We start from the raw sequence: 22,500 nt of genomic DNA, 5'->3' as shown, positions 1-22,500 counted from the left end.
AGTTGTATCCATATTCATGAGTCTTCTTGTTCACAACCATTAAACAAAGAAATGATACTCAGGGAATGACAAATGGTCTTGAGAATAAGATTATTTGTTTGAGTTGTATTTATATTCATGTGTCTTCTCGTGCACAACCGTTAAACAAAGAAATGATACTCTAGGGAATGACAAGTGGTCTGAAATGGGAAAACATTGCACTTAGGCAAATAAGGTTTATTGATGCCTATGGACTTTTGCACTTGAGTATCCTCAGATTCACCAGGGGGGCATTTCCCGTCCCCCTCACATTCTAGTTCTGCCATTGGTTAAAGTGCTGACATTCACGTTTTTGCAACTTCCACAACTTCCAGAAGTCTGCTGTTTTAGTTTCAATGAATCAAAAAAAACTAACTCAGATGTTTGGAAACAAGGAACTACTGTGTTTGATGTTGTGTGGTTTTTTGTTAATCATGATGATGATGGTGATGACAGTGATGATGATGGTGGTGGTGGTGATGGTGATGATAATGGTGATGATGGTGGTGGTGATGATGATGGTGATGGTATGATGATTATGATGATGATGGTGATGATGGTGATGGTGATGATTATGGTGGTGGTGATGATGATGGTGATGATGATGATGGTGATGACAGTGATGATGATGGTGGTGGTGGTGATGGTGATGATAATGGTGATGATGATGATGGTGGTGATGATGATGGTGATGGTATGATGATTATGAAGATGATGATGATGGTGATGGTGATGATTATGGTGGTGGTGATGATGATTGTGGTGATGATGATGGTGATGATGATGATGATGGTGGTGGTGGTGATGGTGATGATAATGGTGATGATGATGGTGGTGGTGATGATGATGGTGATGGTATGATGATGATGATGATGGGGATGATGATGATGACGATGATGGTGGTGGTGATGATAGTGATGATGATGGTTATGGTGGTGGTGATGATGGTGATGGTGATGATGGTGATGATGACGATGATGGTGGTGGTGATGATGGTGATGATGATAATGGTGCTGATGATAATGATGGTGATGGTGGTGGTGATGATGGTGATGATGACGATGATGGTGGTGGTGATGATGGTGGTGGTGATGATGGATAATTATAAGGTTGATGATGATGCTGGTTGTGATTCTAATACTACAAATAAATAAATAAATATTATTTTCATAGATGTGTGATACGTGGTGCAATGTTGCTCAAGTCTATGAGAATTCTGGTGAAAGCTACGAAGAGATAGAAAGAGCTTACTTGACTGCACTCAAATATGCTGAACAAGCCAACAAACTGCCAATACAGGTATGTGTTGTCAAGATTCATTTGGAAGTAAGGATGGAAAGATAATAGAGACCTTTAGCATCGTGTTATCGCTAACCGCTAGGAATCAGGCCCAGAAACACGGCCGTAAACACGGAGAAACGCTCAGCATCAATGGTATTCGATATGGCTACTCTTCCAGCAACAACTTCGTTATGAAGACTTGCTAAATGTCGAATTGAAGTTTGGCGGAAAACGTATGACGTCGAACTGCAGTATGAGGTTTGCGGGGCTAGCGTCGTGGTAAAGGTCTCTAATACACGCTCTAGTTCGCCTTCACTCAGCCTTAGCTTCGAATGCATGGTAGGGACGTATCAAGGTCTCGATCATAGGGGCAATGTACCATTTTCACGCCAAATCCACAGGAATCTCGTATATATGAATAAAATCTTAAGGGGAGGGGGGGGGGGCGGGCGGGCATAGGCACTTGCCCCCAACCTCCGTACGCTAGTGATGCATGGTGCACAAATGTATTCTTTTCTTTTATTAAGGTCCATTGTATGTACGTACTATAGAACAATAGGAGTTCATTAGAATGCCACGGAATAGCAGACTGTTATAACGCACAAGCGAGACTAAGACTGAGCAAAGAGAACTCGAAACTAGAGTATTTCAATTTGAGTTAGCTATGTCATGATTGGCCGAGAGCAGTGGAGTTAGCAACAATCCTGGATTGTGATTGGCTGAGAACAGTATCAAAAATATTGTATTGTCATTGGCTGAGAGCAGTGAAGATATAAGAAACTTGGATTTTGATTGGCTAAGAGCAGTGCGTATATTAAAAATCTTAGATTTTGACTGGTTGAGAGGAGTGGATATATAAAACATCTTAGACTGTGATTGGTTGAGAGCAGTGGAGATATAAAAAACCTGTTTTTTTATTGGCTAAGAGCAGTGCATATATAAAAAATCTTAGATTGTGATTGGTTGAGAGTAGTGGAGATATAAAAAACCTCTTTTTTGATTGGCTAAGAGCAGTGCATATATAAAAAATCTTAGATTGTGATTGGTTGAGAGCAGTGGGGATATGAAAAATCTGGTTTTTGATTGGCTGAGAGCAGTGCATATATAAAAAAGTCTTAGATTTTAATTGGTTGAGAGCAGTGGAGATAAAAAATATTATACCCCCTTCACACCAAGGCTTAAACATGTTTTAAAGTGGTTTAACTAAACAGGTTTGAAAAACTATCTACGAACACTGCACAATATTTGGTGAAATAATGCATGTAAACTATCCTTTGTCTTGCTGTGACAATATTTTAGAAAGTTTCATTATATTGTAGGTTTCTAGTTTATCAATTTTTTCCTAGTGAAAACATAGTTTAACTAAACACGTTTAGGTGTGAATGGGGTATTAGATTTAATATTGATTGGCTTATAAAAGATATCAACAGTCCTGTATTCTAATTGGCTAAGAGCAGTGCGGACTATAGCGCAATGTTACAATCACTCGTAAAATTTGAAAAACGTTTTCGTAAAATTATCTTTATAAGTTAAACTATCTTTATAAATTTTAAATTATAAGATGACGTATGCATACTTTTAAGTCTTTCCCTCTTTATTTAGGTTCGTGTTTACAGATATTTGGCAGATACTCAGAGAAAATATGATCATATGAAGGACTACGCTGAAACCATGAAGAAAGTTGAGGAGCTGGAGTCAAAGTTTGGCATTGAGGAAGAGAGCGATGAAGACGAAGAAGAAGAAGACAAGGAAGATGATGATGAAAACGATGATGATGACAATGATGATGACGATATCATTCAGAGAGAGATGCTTCTACCAGATTCTGGTAAGATTGACAACTTAATGTGAGTTGAGTTTGTTTGATGTGTTGTTTTCTCTCTTATCACGAGGGTTTTTCTCCAGGTTCTCTGGTTTTCCTCCCTCCATAAAAATCAAAATGTGGGTCGAGTTTGTTTGATGTGTTTTTTCTTACTCTTACCACGAGGGTTTTTCTCCAGGTTCTCTGCTTTTCCTCTCTCCGTAAAAATCAATGTGAGTTGAGAGTCTTGGCTTAAGACATTAATCGTAGTGGTAGTGAGTGTAGTGTGTGTCGTATACTTAAACATTAGCCACTGGAGAAGGTTAGGGGAGACTCCGCAATAACCCGTACCATAACATAAAATATAAAGATTTGAATGAATGGATGGATGAAAGAATACTTAAATGAATGAATGAATAGATAAATGCATCAACGAATGAATGAATGAATGAATGAATAAAGAAATAAATGAATCAATCGGTCGATCAATCAATCAATAGATAAACGAATCAATGAATGATTAGATAAATAAATGAATGAATGAATAAATAGATAAATAAAGTAAGGAACGAAAAACCACTGTGTCTGTGCTAGAACAAACAATAAGGGTTATATTTTTTCTTAAACAAATCACGTGTGAGTACATAATCATGAAGAAATAGTTATAAAGCACGCGGGGGTTGGCAGAAGACGAGAGAAGTGTTAGGAGAAGCACGACGCGTAGCAGATTGCTTCTGGACACTTCTCAAGTGTTCTGCCAATCCCCAAGTGCTCTATAACTCCACACAGCACAGCAAGCAGGTTTTTTATTTCTTTTATAAAATACAAATTACATAAATGACGAAACTCAAAGTGCGCGTGCGTGCTGTGTGCTCTCATAAAGCACGCGCTCCCAACCAATCAGTACGCGAGATTTAGAGCAGTTATTTTATAATATATTATATTTATTTCCAGATGAAGAATATGATAACGAGGATGAAAATGATGAATCAGTAATCAAACATCGCACCAGGACAGGAGCTAGAACAAAGGTAACAACACAGGGATCCCAACTGAAATATTGTATCCGTATCTATGCATCAAGAGTGCTGCGCTACTGCTCTATGCGCATGCTCAAGGGACAAAAAGTGGGAACATGGGTTGTAAAAATTGCTATATTTTGGTGTATTTGGTTTGGAATTAATTTAACGGTACTTGCTCTTGAATATTTATGAAATTTGATAAGAAGAATAAGATTAAAAGGAATTGTTTTTCAATAATGAGCAATGATGGCAAAAAGCGCCAAAACCTTTCGTATGAGTTTTGATCCCAATTTTCGTTTTGGGTTAACACTCAAAACCTTTTTTAAACAGTTAGAAACTGATGTACTATGATAAAATGCTTGTTTGAAGCGGTATTTTCAATTGTACAAAGATGTTTTGTTGCATTTGTGTTAGAATGTAGCTTTGTCAGGCTTTTTTATAGAAAATCTATGGGAAATAAGCAAATGAAGGCCTAAACCTCATTTTCGATTCAAATTTTTAAATTTTGATTCCACTTTCATCGGTCATCTCCACTTCCAAACGAGTTAAACTTTCTGAATAACAAGATTTTAGCCTTGTACAACAGCTTTTCTTCAAGAAAATAGTTTTTGGCGCTCACCGCATGAATACGAAAAGAATTCTCTCTTAAAATATAGCAATTTTTACAACCTATGGTCCCACTTTTTGACCCCTTGAGCATGCGCTTAGAGCAGTAGCGAAGAACTCTTGATGCATGTACAGTGTATGCAGAATAATCCAGTTTCGAGTTCTCTGTTGCTCAGCTGGGTTAGCCTTGATATTGTGTAGAATATTCTCATGTTCCAGTGAAGGTCCGTGGAATTTCAAAGTGTTTGTATTGTTGAAGTTGTGCATTCTTTACTTTACCGTTGGTATTTATGAATATTTAGACACTGATACGAGGCTAACACTGAGTAAATGAGTCTGTAATCAAGGAACACAGCGGTAACTTGGACCTCGAGAAGGGTCTATCCCCAGGTTTCTACACTCTGAGCGAACAGTAACAATAATAGAAATATACTGCATTTTTGCTGGATTTTTGCACTCGCTTGTGCTATAGAGGACACTTAGAGGATTTTCCCCCCTCTAATTCAATGTAACTAACTGCTATAATTACTACTTTATTTACTTTCATATCACGGCATCTAGAACCCGCAGTTTGTTTCTTGTTTGTCTTAAAGTATATTTTGAAACGACAAGTTTCCTTCCACCTTTTCCGTCCATACAACGCTCAGCTCAATCTCGCTTCAACTCTCCTGCACATTGTTCTGTTCTTAAATACGCCACTTCTCAAGCCCATGTGACCCAAGCACCATACGCATCACACGCATTCCTTGCACGTCACATAATCGTTTATCACGTTTATGAAATTAGGATCCTTGTGGTACGAATTGCCGTGTGTGGCCCACAGTAGTTCTTCTTTCAACGACTGTTTATTTTTCTATTTTTTAGTTGTCAAAAAGAAATGAAAAGGGTGAAACTCCACTACAACGCGCCGCTATTGCTGGAGATACTGAGCTGGTTCGCAGGCTTATCGAACAGGTACGTCCAATCATCGCTCGTCTATGACAACAAATATTTGAAATACTAAGCGCTCTGATACAAGCGCTCTGTGCTGAGATACCACGCGCGTTCAAAAATATTTTATAAAGGCAACGCGTGAACGTCTCTGTAATGGGATGGAAAGACTCTGGGATCTGTAGAACACTCGGTTACACCTCGTGCTTGTAAGCTTGCTTCTTATGTGCTCTACACCTCCCACCTTATAGAGACTTGCTCGCGCGTTTTATATTCCTTAAACATAATATATCGTGACGTATTACAACAACACAACACAGCGCAGCACAACACAGCGCATTACAACACAGCGCAACACGACACAGCACAACACAACACAGCGCAACACGACACAGCACAACACAACACAGTGCAACACAACACAGCGCAACACAACACAACACAGCGCAACACGACACAGCGCAACACAACACAGCGCAACACAACACAGCGCAACACGACACAGCGCAACACAACACAGCGCAACACAACACAGCGCAACACAACACGACGCAGCGCAACACAACACAATACAGCGCAACACAACACAACACAGCGCAACACAACACAGCGCAACACAACACAGCGCAACACAACACGACGCAGCGCAACACAACACAATACAGCGCAACACAACACAACACAGCGCAACACAACACAGTGCAACACAACACAGCGTAACACAACACAGTGCAACACAACACAGCGTAACACAACACAGTGCAAACCAACACAACACAGCGCAACACGACACAGCGCAACACAACACAGCGCAACACAACACAGTGCAACACAACACAGTGCAACACAACACAGCGTAACACAACACAGTGCAGCACAACACAGTGCAACACAACACAGCGCAACATAACACAGCGCAACACAACACAGTGCAACACAACACAGCGCAACTTTGAAAGTTCTGTATCATATGAACTTCCTGTTCAGTACCCACTTTTCACAGTCCTTAACATAGCTGAGTTCTAAAACGCGTTCTTATTGCTTAGAGTTAGAGTACTGTATCTTAAATGCGTATGTTATTTATTTATTTGATTTTTTCCCGTGCGCTATCTCTGAACTTGGACTTGCATCACAGGTAGCCCAAGCTATGTTCTTTGTGATTTATTTCATCGCTGGGGAAGGTTTGAAGTCTCTCACACCTTCAAACCTTTGGGGCTTTTCTTTGTTCTCTCGGCATAATTAGATCAGTATATTTAAAATGGAAAACTGTCTTTAAATATTCAATATGAATACCTTAGACATGCGAACATCGTTGGAGAAGGTTTTTGAAGTCTCTTGTCAAGCGAGCCTCTTGAATTTCACCTCATATCTCACACCTTCAATACCTCGTCGTTTCCCACGGCTTCTTTCGTTTTCTTTTAGAGCATCTAAAACGGAAAACTGTTTTGTATTTCTTTTATAAAATATTTGTAAAATAACGCGCGCGATGATTGGCTGTGTTTATATCAGAGGACAGAGACACGCTCGCTCAAAATCGTTCAAAAATATTTTATAAAAGCAATATAAAACCGCTGCTTATTCCTCTGTACTGTCATATAAGCACTTTGGTAGCTTTAGATCACGAGAGAAGCAAGAGAAACACTTGGCTATGCCTCGTGTTCCTAAGCTTGCTTCTGCTTCGTGCTCTACAGCTACCACCGTGTTTATATCACAGTACAGAGACACGCGCGCGCGTTTTATATTCCTCAAATGCGAATAGCTTTATCATCTAAACATCCGTTCCCTAACTCGTTTTGAACCCTTTTTTTCTAATTTTCATTTCACAGGGCGCGGATATCAACACACGTGACTACTGTGGATGGCAACCACTACACGAAGCTTGTAACCATGGATACACAGGTACACTGATTTCAGCTATTTTTTAACAGCTTTATTGGCCTTCAAAATTCAAAACTACGAAAATAATTGATAAGAAACTAAAGGGGAAAAAAAGGAGAAAAGAAGGACCAAGAGGGTGGGCGCGAACGGTACCTAGGGTCCCATGCGAGGCACCTCCTCTCTAAAACGATAAAGAAAAAGAAATGAAACAGTAATGATAAAAGGGTAAATTATACACCGTGAAAAGATGAAAAAAACTTACTGACGTTTCGGACGCTAGTCAATTAGTAATTAAGTGATCCTTGTATACATTAGTAACTAAATCCTTGAAAGACTTTAAACTAAGGAAATTACTAGGTATAGCTAATTTTGCATATGAGGTTCCAGAGTGTAGCACCACGATTGAAAAAAGAGGACTGAAAAATAGTGGATTCACGAAAAGGTGTTTTTAAGTACTTAATTTCACTAGACTGAGATCGTCGTGTGCGTCCATGACTTACATATTATAAGAAACTAGTAATAGTGTAAACTAGTATTTTTAGATTAGTGAGTAATCTGTGTCAGAGTATCAGGCGCTTTCCTGACTCCGTCATTCTGTGTTTGATTATCTTGCGAAACTGTTCTTCAAGTTATCTGGTTTTCCTCCCTCCGTAAAAATCAACATGTGAGTTGAGTTTGTTTGATGTGTTGTTCTCTCCCTTGCCACATCTTTATCATAATCGTAATGTTGTTTCTGCTGTCGAACAGAGACACATCAGCGTAAGCAAGGTTTTTTTCAATATATCTTTTTAGCATTTTTACACAAGTGAATATAATAAATCCAGCGCGCTCATAAGTCACAATCTACGCGCGAAAATAAGACGTGAAGATTTTCACGTAAAAATATTGAAGATATGATTTTCTTAAACGTAAAATTTGACAAAGAAATGTAAGTGATGTGAAGTGTGATCGTCCGGGTGAGCATAGTCTTGAGAAAGACTGTTGTTGGTGGTGACTGACAGTTTGTTGTGAAGTGTAATGGTCCAGGTGAGTGTAGTATTGAGAAAGACTGTTATTGCTGGTGACTGACGTTTTGACAACCTGATTGGAAATCATCTCCAGAATCCTCGTCCAGTGAAAAACCTCGATATAGAACACACATTAGAACTTCCAAGTACGCCAAGGTCGCGCGCAAAGATTCATTCCTTTGTTTTGAACAACGTAATTCGAAGAGAATCCTTTTCTAAAGTATTCTTGGTGAATTTTTCCTGTGATATATCAACTGTCTTTATTATGTCTCCACAAACATCAGATCGTACAGGCGCGCCTATATATCGTTATAATCGTTTCTTAAAAATAAATTGTATTTGAACAGTCTTTTATACCACTCGCTATATATGTAGATCTTTCATAACTACGCATGCTCTAGATTCAAACATTTTTAGTTTTGATGCACTGCTTTCCAATCTTTAAGGTGACTGCTTACTTTGAACGTTCGGTTTGAGCCCACGATGAGCGCGCGCTCAAAAACCGCTGAATAATCTACAAGATTTTATTGAAGAACCATACACGTTTTGAACTTCCAAGAGGGCAAAACCCTCAAATTCCAAATCATCTGAAGTGAACATCATCCAACTTGGCTGCTACTTTGTTCCCTTAGGAATGACCGCTTTTCTTCGCACAAAAATCGCTTTATATATTGTAAATTTCAATTGAACTCATGGGTAGAAAAGGCACTCGAACCACTGTTAAATTCATCATCTTCGTTCGTCATCATCATCATCATTACCATCATCATCATCAGTATCAACACAACCAACGCCACCCCATCACTAATATCATCAACATCATCATCGTCATCATCAACATCACCACCACCACAACCACTACCATCACTAATATTATCATTATCACCATCACCATCATCATCACCACCATCATCACCATCATCATCACCACCACCATCATCACCACCATCATCATCACCATCATCATCATCACCATCATCATCACCACCACCATCACCATCATCACCATCATCATCATCACCACTATCATCACCACCATCACCACCATCAATATTATCGTAACTATCATCTTCATCATCATTATCAGAATTCTGATTATCACTATCATTATCATTATCATCATCACCATCAACAACAACGACAACGTCGTAATAATAAGTTGCTTCTTCAACCTTCTTTAATATATATATATATATTTGTAAACTTTCGACCTACGCAGTCACCTCCAAAACACGAACAAACAGCGTCACTGTTTGACGTAAAAAAATAATTTCAAAAGTACGACTATATATATAGACTTTTTTGCGTGGCTAATTTAAGGATGGAAAGAGCGCGAAATATATCGTACAATTCATCGAAATGATAACAAGTAAGAACAAACACTTGGGATCGGATTGTAATTTGTCACGCTCCAGGCGCTTCCACTTAATTGCGGAAACCGTAGGATGATTTCAAACAAACGTTTATACTTTTCTAAAAATGCCGACACTTTTTTGTTTTTGGTTTTGTTTGCGGAGAATTTCTGAAATAGTTCCAATCAATCTCGTACTTTTTGATTCATATTTAATTCTAGATTTAATATGTAGTTACTACAAAATAAGGGCAGAAAATTAAGATACGCAAATAAGAGCTTAAAGAAACAGATGCGTAGGTATTAATTTGTGTGGGTGTATCATTGATATCTAGAGGCATTAGTATTTTATATGGTAGTTTTTTTAAAGAACAATGAAAAACACGCAAAAAAATTGGGGGGAAATAAAACCGGATAGATAGAGAAATAGAAAAATACAAAGATTTATAGGAATAGAAAAATATTGAAGTCATTTAGAGTAGTAGAAATAGATAGACATATCAATGAAAATAGAAATGGAAATGGGAACAGCAATAGAAATAGGATTAGATATAGATATTTAGCCTGTAACAACCTCTGGGCTGATCTAAGTCAGGTATGACTAACTCACAGATAGAACCCTGAAACAACCTCTGGGCTGATCTAAGTCAGGGCATGGCTAACTCACAGATAGAACCCTGAAACAACCTCTGGACTGATCTAAGTCAGGGCATGGCTAACTCACAGATAGAACCCTGAAACAACCTCTGGACTGATCTAAGTCAGGGCATGGCTAACTCACAAATAGAACCCTGAAACAACCTCTGGGCTGATCTAAGTCAGGGCATGGCTAACTCACAGATAGAACCCTGAAACAACCTCTGGGCTGATCTAAGTCAGGGCATGGCTAACTCACAGACTAGAACCCTGAAACAACCTCTGGGCTGATCTAAGTCAGGGCATGGCTAACTCACAGATAGAACCCTGAAACAACATCTTGGCTGATCTAAGTCAGGGCATGGCTAACTCACAGACTAGAACCCTGAAACAACCTCTGGGCTGATCTAAGTCAGGGCATGGCTAACTTATTATTTTTTTGCGGATGGAGGAAAAGCTCAAAAAAAATCAAGAGAAAAAACTCCACTCCCACATGATACCCAGTCTAGGAATCCTACACGAAATTTCTGTACGAATGAATGGTTAATTAATAATACTATTGATGCAGTTAGCATTACATCTTAATGAATAAGACCCTCGAGGCGTTCCATCTCAATTTATCAATTAGTTCATATTGTATAGATCAAAAATGCTTTTAGTGTTCATTAATCATTCTGAATCCTTAATACTATTTTCGATTCTCTGTCGTGCACGCCGTTAATATTCTAGTTTTTTTTATTTTGACGAAATTTATGTTGATGTATTTCAAGTCCTCAGGAAAGTATTTTATTTGTGTAGGAAATGTGGTACATTAATTCATTTTCTCATCCTATTAGACTCTTGACTTCTATATAAATATTTGTAATACTCCGTTAAGATTTTGATGTTCACCGGAATTTTTATTTTATTTTTGGCTTCTCATCTGTGATCGGATTGAGGAGGTTTAAATCTTAAATTATAATAAATGAGTGAACGAATGAATGAATGAAAGAATAATCTTTATTTTGCTTTTACTCACACGCTGATAGGTTCATCTGTGGTCGGATTGAGGAGGTTTAATGTTCAAATATTCCCTTATATGTTCACATATGGTCGGATTGAGGAGGTTTAATCTTTAAGTATTCCCTTATGTGTTCACATGTGGTCGGATTGAGGAGGTTTAATCTTAAAATATTCCCTTATATGTTCACCTGTGGTCGGATTGAGGAGGTTTAATCATCAAATATTCTCTTATATGTTTACCTGTGGTCGGATTGAGGCGGTTAAATCTTCAAATATTCCCTTATATGTTCACCTGTTGTCGGATTGAGAAGGTTCGAGGCTTTTCTTGTTTGTTAACTCGTGATTGCTTTCTAAAGGTTCGACGACCATATCGTGATTTTCCCCTTCCTCGCACATCAGAAGAGTTTATTCTAAAGTCATTAAAAGCTGTACTCGCCTACTCAGACCTTTGCTTGGGGGACAAACGGATGTTTTCACCAGCAGTGATCAATAAAACTCGCATTAGACTCTAATCTTTTCAGTTCTTAAGAATGGAATTAGACGTCACATCTTTTGACCAAATCTACAATGTATTTTTAGTGATTTAAGAGTAGATATCATAGAGTCTTTTTTCATTCAGTAAATACTGCTTGGTTTTATAACTGAAGACTCATCTTCACGGGCTTAGCCTGGTTTAAGAGCAAATCATTAGCAAAAGTCTACTCTAATCAGTGCAAATTTGTGCAATTTTCTTACAGAGTTTTTCACGAATATATAGTAAACACTCTACCATCCATTCGCAAAGTGTTTGTTTTTTTATTTTTTATGCTTTCAAATTATTTCATTAGTGCGATGCATTACGGGTCAACAAACGCGTTCAGTAGTTTGGGGCGTCGAAAAATATCGTCCTTTTATTTTAAAAAAATCTGTTTCCATAGCAACTGCCACGATGAAATTGAAAGCAGCTGATTCTAATTGGCGGACTCTTGATGAAAGAAATTCAGCCAATCACAGTCAAGTTTTCTCACTCGTGACAGTTGCCTTGGAAACACTAGACGTCGGGACGACAGGCCCGCGAAATTTGTCTAAGCAAAACCTCTATGTCCTCCTGATTCTCTTCATATGTGCGTCCCAAAATATCTCGTACATCTCTCGAATGTGGTCCTTGGAAATCTTTGTAACTTGATATTTATGAATAGAACACCTGCGAGATATTAACATTCTAGTTTACTATACCGAGCCTTTCCGAAATAAGATGTTCAAAATTGACCCAAGATTATCTCGAATGCTAGGCTAACATGAAAATACGAAAGAAACGCCACTTATTCCTAATAGTGCTGTAGATTCTATTTAAAACATCGTTAAGTAGTCAACTGACTAGCATTTCTACCAAAATTTTTTATTATTGTCGATAGGTAGGTATGTTACGTAAGGTACATTATTTTATTCCTACCAATAAATAAATTTGATGATCACTTGTTTGCACTATACATGAAGTACAATAAGACATCGAACCAAATCGATTTGCGGTTAGCGTTCCCAAATATCCCATACGAATGTGTGATCAAAAAGTCGTGTCAATATTAAGACACTTGTCGAAAGATGTCGAAAGAATACTCTATCGATTTGTGGTTGCCGTTCATAAATATATGGACATATAGCCTGTGTTCCAAATGCCTTGTAAATCTTAAGCCCCGTTTACTCTAGCGATTTTTGCGGCGATTTTTGCTGCGCTTTTTTTGCGATTTTGTCCATAATAAATAATGGTAAAGAATTTACTTGTAAAGTTTTTTTCGGGATACCAAGATTTTCCTAGACGAATGTCTCTTTTGAACGATGAGACAAAAGATTTAATATTTCCGAAAATTACCACAAAAATCGCAGCAAAAATCGCCAGTGTAAACGGGGCTTTAAGACACTTGTCGAATGTCGAAATAAATCTCTATCGAAATGTCGTTCGTGTTTTCACGATAAGGTTGTGTCTCAAAAACAGGGGTTAATTTGAAGGGAGTATCTGGAAGATTTTCCATCGTCATAACGTTTATTGCGTAATCACATTGTGTATATTATAGCGCGAAACCTTTATCAATTATCTCTTTGAAAATACCTTAATTATCTAGAACCTCTCACGTATTCGTGCTTCGCTGATAAGAAACTGATATTTAGCGTGTAATTAAGACATGTCTTTTCAATGATCACTTTGGAATAAAATGATCACGATTTTTTGACCAGCGTTAGTCAAGGGCATTAAACTAAGAGGAATCGAGTCAAAATCCGCCCAGGTCACAACAACATCGCTAAGTCGATAATTTTGTGGTATCTTTGAAGGTTTAAATAGCTTTAGATCAAAGTAGAAACTCTTATTCTTACTCCAGGTGAAGATGGATGAACATGGAAGATTAGAATATCAAGGTTCGTGCGATTTCTGTTGTCGACCTCAACCGGATGCAATAATCGATGATATAATTGGCTGTTTGGGGAAACATTAGGTTTTCTTGTCTACTTTGCATTTCTGCCCGAAATTATAGCCCCCGGGGGTGCTTTTGTCAGGCCAAACACTGAATTGATTTTAGATTGTCGTGTTTATATTGACTTTGTGTTAGAGTTGGAAGCATTGATATGACATATAGCAGTTAAAAAGTGTTTTTGAGGTGATGATGATGATAATGATGATGATGATAGATCTTATATTTAGCTCGCACGCATATTCTGGATAGTATGTGTGGGCTGGAATGGTTTGTCCCTTCGCACATATGATTAGTTGATAACACGCATCTAATGGTTCGTAATGAGATGTGGACATGAACGTCACTGACGTCTTCCAAATGATCTCAACATCCAGATCCATTCTGTTCCATCGTTACTCTTGTACAGATTCACTGAGCTCACTCTGGCTAGCGGGTGATAAAAAAACCTGAAGACTTTGCATCAAACATTAGTGAGCTCATATTCTTAACTGTTAAATAGTAAGATGAATTTTAGTAATTTTTCCAATGGTTGCCCTCCTCAAATTGATTCAAGCCAGGAGTCAGCGCTCAAGATATCTGCTCTTTCAGTCATTGGTGTGTTCAGCTTATTGGGGAACTTACTGACGATCGCAGTTGTATACCGAGAAAAATCTCTACACAATACAGTAAATTATCTCATCGTTAATATGGCACTATCCGACCTTGTTACTCCATTGGTTATCATCCCTCGTTTTCTGGTTGAGGTCGCTCAAGCTTCAAGCGCGTGGAATATCGAAGGCAAGACAGGGGTCGCTTTATGCAAACTCTTTTACTTCACTGCCGATCTTAGTCCAGCTGTTTCAATCCTAAGTTTGATCTGTATCACCACGGATCGTTTCTGCGCGATCGTTTTCCCTCTTAAAACGGGTGTCAGTCAAATCGCGCGAGCTCGGATTTTTATCGTGGCAGCAACTTGGGTCGTACCTATTTTGATCTTAGCGCCATACTTTTATGGGTTTATACTAGTGAAAACTCAAACTGGACAAGACTTGTGCGTGTTACGATGGAGCGAAAACGGAGATGACCACCTCAAGGTACAATATGCTTTCACTACCGTTATGTGTGTGCTGTTTATCATCGCTCCCTTTATTGTGCTAGTAATCATGTACACTTTAATCATGGTTAGACTATGGAAACAGGATCGCAGTGCTATGGCACTCAGCCAGTCCGCAAGAGAGCGCGTCATGAGGTACCAAAAAACAAAAAAGGTCATATATATGGCTTTGTCTATCGTCGTAGTCTTTGGTATTTGTTGGGGTCCCTACAACGCCTACATCTTTACTCTGACGTTTGTTTGGGAATGGAAGACGAGTGCAAACTTCTGTGGGATTGACATCTTTCTTTTCGTAGCTCGCTTCATAGCCTACTCCAATCCGGCGCTTAACCCTATCATCTATTTTATCTTCATCGAACGATTCCGCAAAGGCCTTCGCCGGATTTTCGCCTTCGAAAGCGCAAGACGTAAGAGCGAAATCTCGAGCGGGCGAATTTTCTCGGATACTGGAAACAGAATGTCAGACAATCAATCGGTACCATTGACTCTTATTGCATCCAGAAGTCTCTCAAGAGACCTCGCCCGCATCTCACCTCCACATCTTAAAGCTAGGGCGAATTCAAATCGTATTTAAACTTAAGGGGAAACACTTGGGCGATACATATATTAGACTTCTTATCAAAGCCTGAAACAACTTCTGGCCTGATCTTAGTCAGGGCACGGCTAACTCACAGATCGAACCCTGAAACAACCTCTGGGCTGATCTAAGTCAGGCCATGGCTAACTCACAGATAGAACCCCGAAACAACCTCTGGGCTGATCTAAGTCAGGGCATGGCTAACTCACAGATCGGATTGTTTTTTGTGGAGAAAGGAAAAACCCCCGATTCAAAGGGGATACCAAACAGCTTCCACAATCCTTCATAAGAGTGAGAACGTATAGCATAACCTACGTGATTGTTAGATTCAAATCAACGCAATCGAGCGACAAAAATATAATAACCATAATGACTATAAAGAAAAGAAATCCGAAAAAAAAAAGAATATTAAAATATATTTAGTTCAGATTACATGTTTGATTACGAGGAAAAAATAATAATTGAATAAAGTTTGAATGACGCTCTTAGGATTCTGAATCTATTGTCCAACGCTATTCGTTTTTATCTTTTATTTTTGTATTTCATTCCCATACTGTTTTGAAAAAGATAGCGTTATAAAACAGAATCATTTGAAGTCTTCCAGCAGTAATATGAATAAAATATGTTTATGACAAAGATAACAACTCTTTGAAATCCAATCTCCTTGTAGCGGGAAGATTTTAAGGTCGAACTATTGTTCAATCTTTTGATTCACTAAAATCAATCAAATTTTAAACCACTTAACCAAATTCTTCCTCTCGAAGATCTTTCCTTGACATTCTAATTCAACCGTAATTAAGAATTCCCCTTTGAACGTCTTAAATTATATCTAGAACAATACCCCAGTTGGCAGCTTTGCTTCATTAATGATGTTTATACCAGTGAAATATTCTTATTATTCAATGTTATGAGTTTAACACACTCGTCGTTGCCTTCATTTGAATTATTTAATACCGAATTGGATGTAAAGAATTCATGGATTCGCAAAATGCGGGGGAAAAAAATACTCTATTTTGTCATAAATCTTTTGATCCTATAGTATTCCTTACAGATCTGTTTATCGTAGAGTTCTTAAAAATCGCCTAAAGGCCCGAGTCCTCCACGATATCTTTTTTTCTAAACTATAGATTAGTTTAATAAACATCGGCGTGTAGTTTTGAAAATACTGTATGTTTTTTTAACGTACGCCAAGTTAGAACGTGGCTGGAGTTTGATTTTAGGATCATATTTTTTCTTTTTTTTTTTCTTTTTTGTGTTTACGTGACTTAATAAACGAATCTTGATGTTTCTTATTTTTCCAATTCGTATTTAAGCGTTCGCATACATTTCTTAGATTTGAACTGATAGAAATATTCTTGGTTGGCTCTCTTTGATAATGTAAACCTACCCGCAAACCGTCCAACGATCCGCGACTTGCGCGTCATAGGAGACTTTACGCAATGGCTTCCAATACCGACTAGATAGCCATCTAAATATGAATGTTCCTTTAACAGGAGAGTTCCTCACATGCTTATTTATATTTCGATTTGAAACTACGTTTTTTTATTCCTGCCAATGTCAACGGCAGAAAACATCATTGAGAATTTATACTAAACGTTTGGTTAACGTAAACATATTTCTGACCTCGATAAACCTGTCGATAAACCCGGGTTGAAGTACTATAAGGTGTCAGGTTTTCTGTTCGTTTTTGATGTGTTTGAATTGAAAGCCTCTACTCAAAGGCCGTTTTAATGAATAAAACGCTTTATAGCTACATCAGAAATCACGAAAAAACAACTGAGTTATTGAGATCATTATTGTAAAGATCTTCGTTACACGCGACATCCTACTCGGCGCCTTACATATCGCTTAACATGAAACTAAGTTATTGACGATATCTTGAGACGTTAACTGACATTTGTAGTAATAATTAATGTCAAGATCCTGCTTGCTTTATTATTGATGTTCAAATTTTTTATCATCTTTCTCGTAATATCTTTTCTATTTCAATATACAACTTAAAATGAACAAAAAACAAAACAAAAAACAAAAAAAAACGAAACAAAAAAACAAACAAAAAACAAAAAAAAAACAAACAAAAAAACAAACAAAAAAACAAACAAAAAAACAAACAAAAAACAAACGAAAAACAAAAAAAAACAAAGTTAGTAGAATTTAAGAGTTTTCTTTAATACAAGTCTTTACTTTTTTTCAATTTCTAATTCGTTCACTTCATCTTATTTTCATGTTATTTTTTTCTTTCTGTTTTTCTTTCATAATTTCCAATTTATATTCTCATTCCATATTCCATTTTATTCATCCATCCATTTAATTCCTTTTTAATTCCTTCATTATGACATTTTTTCGCAAAGTAAAACGTTCGTGGTCAAAATTTATCTTTTGACATTTATCATTAGTTTATTCAATTTTTATTTTTCAAATTTCTTTATTTCCTCTCGATAAAATATTCGCCAAGTTAAAAGTTTTTTGGGATTAAAAAAAAAAATTCACATATTTTTGTTAAATATTCCATTCTTGATCATTCCTGCCCGTTTTTCCGGATTTCCGTTACTCCCTTTCTACGCCAGTTCGACAACAAGTCTCCTAAACTACTCTAAAACGTCGTCAAAAATCTTCAACTAAATATTTATTTTCAACAAGTTTTATCGCCAGAAAGTCCAATTAACTGCGGTATTCTTTAACCAAAAGAAAGTTTAACTTTTGCTGACATATTGACTAATAACACTCTAGGCTTCGTAACTTACGGCTAGACATTATTTACCATTTTTTTGCCGATTGTCTTACCAGTTTCCAATATTGTTTTCAAACCAACATCTTTGAAATCTGTTTAATTTTTTATATCTTCAACTTCTGAATATAGATGAAGTTCCATTCTACTGATTTTAAATTGCAAAATTAAAAAAAAAATCAAATTAAACGCACACTTTTAGTTTTGAAATGAAACCCTTTTTAAAGCGAATTTCTATTCTGTTAACTCGTTTATTATTGATGAACAACAAAGCATAGAGCGGCATTTTATTGCATTTTTCAACATCTCCCACAGTTTTGTTATTTTTCATGCATCATATGTTTATATTTATATATTATATATTTTATTATATTTTGATATGTTTTGTTATTTGGATTTGAAAGAGAATCCATATAAAAGGAGAAACAAAATGTAACTGTGCTGTGTAATCAATTCCTTCCCAAATGAAGTGTTATGATTGGTTGGCGTGGGTTTTCCCAGCCTTTTGATTGGCTCTTGTCACGATTGCTTTCAAATGGGTTTCGAAGGAAAGCAATTTGATTGGATTATTTGAACCACAATCAACCGCAATCCGAGCTATCCCACTCCATTCCATTCCAATGTACACTTCTTATAGTAAATTCAAGACTAATTTATTATACAAAAATGCTGTTGTGGAAAGTACTCCTGTGTTTTTTCATTTGCAAATCATCCTTATAACTGAATTATATGGTTTTGTACACTTTTAGGTTATATCACTTCATAACACTTGTCGTAAATTACACTGCAAAATGTAACACATTCTGGAATTTTCGTCATCTCATTTGCATATTGATATTTCAAATGTTTATCTCTGAAAAGAGAAGACCACATACAAAAATACTGCAACCATACTACTACACTGTTCACATATAAGTGATTTTGAAAATAACTTAGGAAATAAAAAATTCGTGAATTGGTTTACACTATTTACTCTATAAATGGTCGAAGACTATTTTATCATTCGACCTTGATAAGATTTAATCGCCCGTCGGATCTTTTAAGCTTTTTTTCTAGTGTAAATAGAACTGCAAGTGCTGTTTGTTATAAGTCTCGATAAATGATAAACATGATCTTAAGTTTTAAGAATCTTATATATCAAATTCTCAAGACGTTAAGTAATACCTCATCTACGATTCCATTGATCCAAACACGTTCTTGACTTTTTTCTGCCGGATATAATCTTATATTGTTTCCTCTACTCATAGTAAGTTGTTTTCGTTAGGTATAAATCCCTAACTTGAATCATCTTTTATACGTACGCCAAAACGACAAATGAATATTCAGTGGAAACTAGTTTCGTTTAATTCAAGCTCTTCAGTCCACTGTCCCAGCGATACTTCACAAATCCTTTTTTGAAAAGGTGCTTTTTCAAGGCCAATCCTCATTAAGAATAATCACCATTTTCAATAACAATTCGGATAAGCGTTGAAGGGGTCTGTTTCACAATTGCACGATATTGATGTCGAGTTAGCGGAAGCTTTGCTCATGTATTCTACTCATATTAGAGTAATAAATATTTTTTTACACCAACGGACTAGCCTCCTGAACCTCATTATAGTACCAAAACTGTTTTGCACGGTGTTTAAGTTTCCTCTTTATTGACTTGTTAAGAATACAGTTAGGTTGTGTTGTGTCTGTACTGAGTAACAAGACATGTAGCTTTCTTTCTGTATACTTCTTGTCTTTCCTTTCCTTTCGTTTCCTTTCGTTTCGTTTCGTTTCGTTTCATTTCCTTTCGTTTCCTTTCGTTTCCTTTCCTTTCGTTTCCTTTCCTTTCGTTTCCTTTCGTTTCCTTTCCTTTCGTTTCGTTTCCTTTCGTTTCCTTTCCTTTCCTTTCGTTTCCTTTCCTTTCGTTTCCTTTCCTTTCCTTTCCTTTCGTTTCCTTTCCTTTCGTTTCCTTTCCTTTCCTTTCCTTTCCTTTCGTTTCCTTTCCTTTTCCTTTTCCTTTTCCTTTCTCTTCCTTTTCCTTTCTCTTCCTTTTTTTGTTCTGCTCTGCTCTGCTCTGCTCTGCTCTGCTCTGCCCTGCTCTGTCCTGCTCTGCTCTGCTCTGCTCTGCTCTGCTCTGCTCTGCTCTGCTCTGCTCTGCTCTGCTCTGCTCTGCTCTGCTCTGCTCTGCTCTGCTCTGCTCTGCTCTGCTCTGCTCTGCTCTGCTCTGCTCTGCTCTGCTCTGCTCTGCTCTGCTCTGCTCTGCTCTGCTCTGCTCTGCTCTGCTCTGCTCTACTCTGCTTTTTTTTCTTTTCTTTCATTTCATTTCATTTCCTTTCCATTGCATTCTTTTCGTTGCCTTATTTTTTTCTTCTAAATAAAGTATATACAATTTAATTTTTAATTCGCCAGAGGGCTTATGCAAAGAAATGACAAAATCTCAATAATCCAAAAAGTACTCGTTATTTAGCTTTGATGAAATTCCTTAATGACGCAATGTTGTTTTTCCTGAATTATCGGATTACTCAGACTCTGTAAAGTTCCATACAAGTTTTAACTCAATTAACAAATTCTTAAGATGTAAGTCCATTCATTATTTTGAATCATATATACTTGTATTGAACTCATACCATATTTTAAAAATGTAGTCAATCTCAACGTACGCTAGAAAAACTTGTTCTGAATTTCCCTATATAATGATATGCAACGAGTCGATTTTTTAAAAGTACTGATGCAAAAAAGCGAAATCACTGTGCTAAAAAAGTCAGAAAATTTTTGATAAAAAATGTTGATGGTCATATTATTGAAAGAAAATCAAATGGATTCTCGTTCAGTTTAAAAAAATATAACACGTGTGCAGTTTAAAATCAATATTTTGAACTGCACTCGTGATATATTTTTTTCAAACTACGTTCGAACACATTCGATTTCCTATACAGATGGGATGAAATAGTTAAATCACTGCAGTCTTCTTGTCACTTCAATCCTCGTGTTTATACTTAAAAAGTGGCTTGAGGTATTCTATGGTATCTAACTCAGAAGTATCGCATAACTAGAATGTTTATGGGCAATGAATATAACTTTACAGTTAAGTACAAAGGTACTGGAGTGGTTTTGTGAGTATGTTGTAGTAATCCTGAGTAACATTGCCTGAGGGCTTTCTTTACTTGCTCATTATCAAGTCTTTTCGTGAGTTCTGCGTTAATCTTCATAATACCCTCATGGCATTTAATTTATTTTTTAAAATATAGATTTTGTTTATTTTATTTTTTCTATATTTTTTTGTTTCTTTAGCGGTCGGAGCGGAGGTAGGTTAGTGGGGGAGGGTCTGGAGGGGGTGAGGGGGAGGGCGGGAGGGAGGGAGTGAGTGTTGGGGGGAGGATGGGTGGAGGATTATTTAGGGAGTTGGAGGAAGAAATGAAGGCCGGCATTAAGTTTCGATTCTTTTTTCGTCTTATTGCTGTCTTTCTTTCTTTGTTCTTTCTTCGTTTTCTTTCTTCTTCTTTCTCCTTTCTTCTTTTTCTTTCGTTCTTTTTTTCGTTTTTCTTTCTTTCTTTCGTTTTTCTTTCTTTCTTTCTTTCTTTCTTTCCTTCTTTCTTTCTTTCTTTTTTCTTTCTTTCTTTCTTTCATTCATTCATTCTTTCTTTCTTTTACCGTTCTACAAGTTTCTTTTTTTCATTGACAAACGAATCTAAATAGCTACTAAGAGTATAATATGTGATTAAGATTAATTTCACGTGATATTTGCTAGTCGGTTCCTCTAGAAGTTTTATTTCTCGAGGCTAAAGGTTTCTGAACAACAAAACCTTTTCAATCAACATTAACTTTTTTCAAGTGTTAATATCCTGTCGTACCCGGTAAACTATATCTCTAAACGAGATATTTTTCTTTATTGGTTTTGTTTATTGCTCTTCTTCTTATGGCTTTAAGAATGTTTTGGAAATAAAATATGATGGTACATCGGTCGTAAAAGAGAGGTTTAGTAATACACAGTCGGTCGTAAAAGAGAGGTTTAGTAATACACAGTCGGTCGTAAAAGAGAGGTTTAGTAATACACAGTCGGTCGTAAAAGAGAGGTTTAATAATACACAGTCGGTCGTAAAAGAGAGGTTTAATAATACACAGGTTTAGTAAAGCATATTCGATCGTTTAAGAA

At 36.9% G+C, this 22,500-nt stretch overlaps 2 protein-coding genes across 2 annotated transcripts in view; both read left to right on the top strand.

Moving 5' to 3' along the window:
- The window catches only part of LOC116289755 (tonsoku-like protein), a 53,971-nt gene that overhangs the window by 14,302 nt on the left and 17,169 nt on the right, over positions 1-22,500 (top strand). The window contains exons 10-14 of the mRNA XM_089034310.1: positions 1,192-1,317; positions 2,902-3,127; positions 4,055-4,131; positions 5,593-5,682; positions 7,485-7,557. Coding sequence (XP_088890436.1) covers positions 1,192-1,317; positions 2,902-3,127; positions 4,055-4,131; positions 5,593-5,682; positions 7,485-7,557 — 592 coding nt within the window. The remainder of the gene's footprint in view (positions 1-1,191; positions 1,318-2,901; positions 3,128-4,054; positions 4,132-5,592; positions 5,683-7,484; positions 7,558-22,500) is intronic.
- Positions 13,698-16,575, top strand: LOC116289765 (neuropeptide receptor 22). The gene has a single exon (XM_031696706.2). It carries the CDS (start codon positions 14,483-14,485, stop codon positions 15,644-15,646), a length of 1,164 nt encoding a protein of 387 aa, XP_031552566.1. The 5' UTR covers positions 13,698-14,482; the 3' UTR covers positions 15,647-16,575.

Source organism: Actinia tenebrosa, unplaced genomic scaffold (genome assembly GCF_029948245.1).
Source record: "Actinia tenebrosa isolate PJP-AT-01 unplaced genomic scaffold, QUT_ActTen_1.0 PGA_scaffold2__45_contigs__length_23673736, whole genome shotgun sequence".
NCBI classification, from domain to species: Eukaryota; Metazoa; Cnidaria; class Anthozoa; order Actiniaria; family Actiniidae; genus Actinia; species Actinia tenebrosa.
Note: the sequence above shows the minus strand (reverse complement) of the source record. Positions and strands in the feature narration are given on the sequence as shown.

What these genes read in the sequence shown, in the direction of transcription:
- LOC116289765 (XM_031696706.2), top strand. Translation starts at nt 14,483, where the DNA reads ATGAATTTTAGTAATTTTTCCAATGGTTGCCCTCCTCAAATTGATTCA.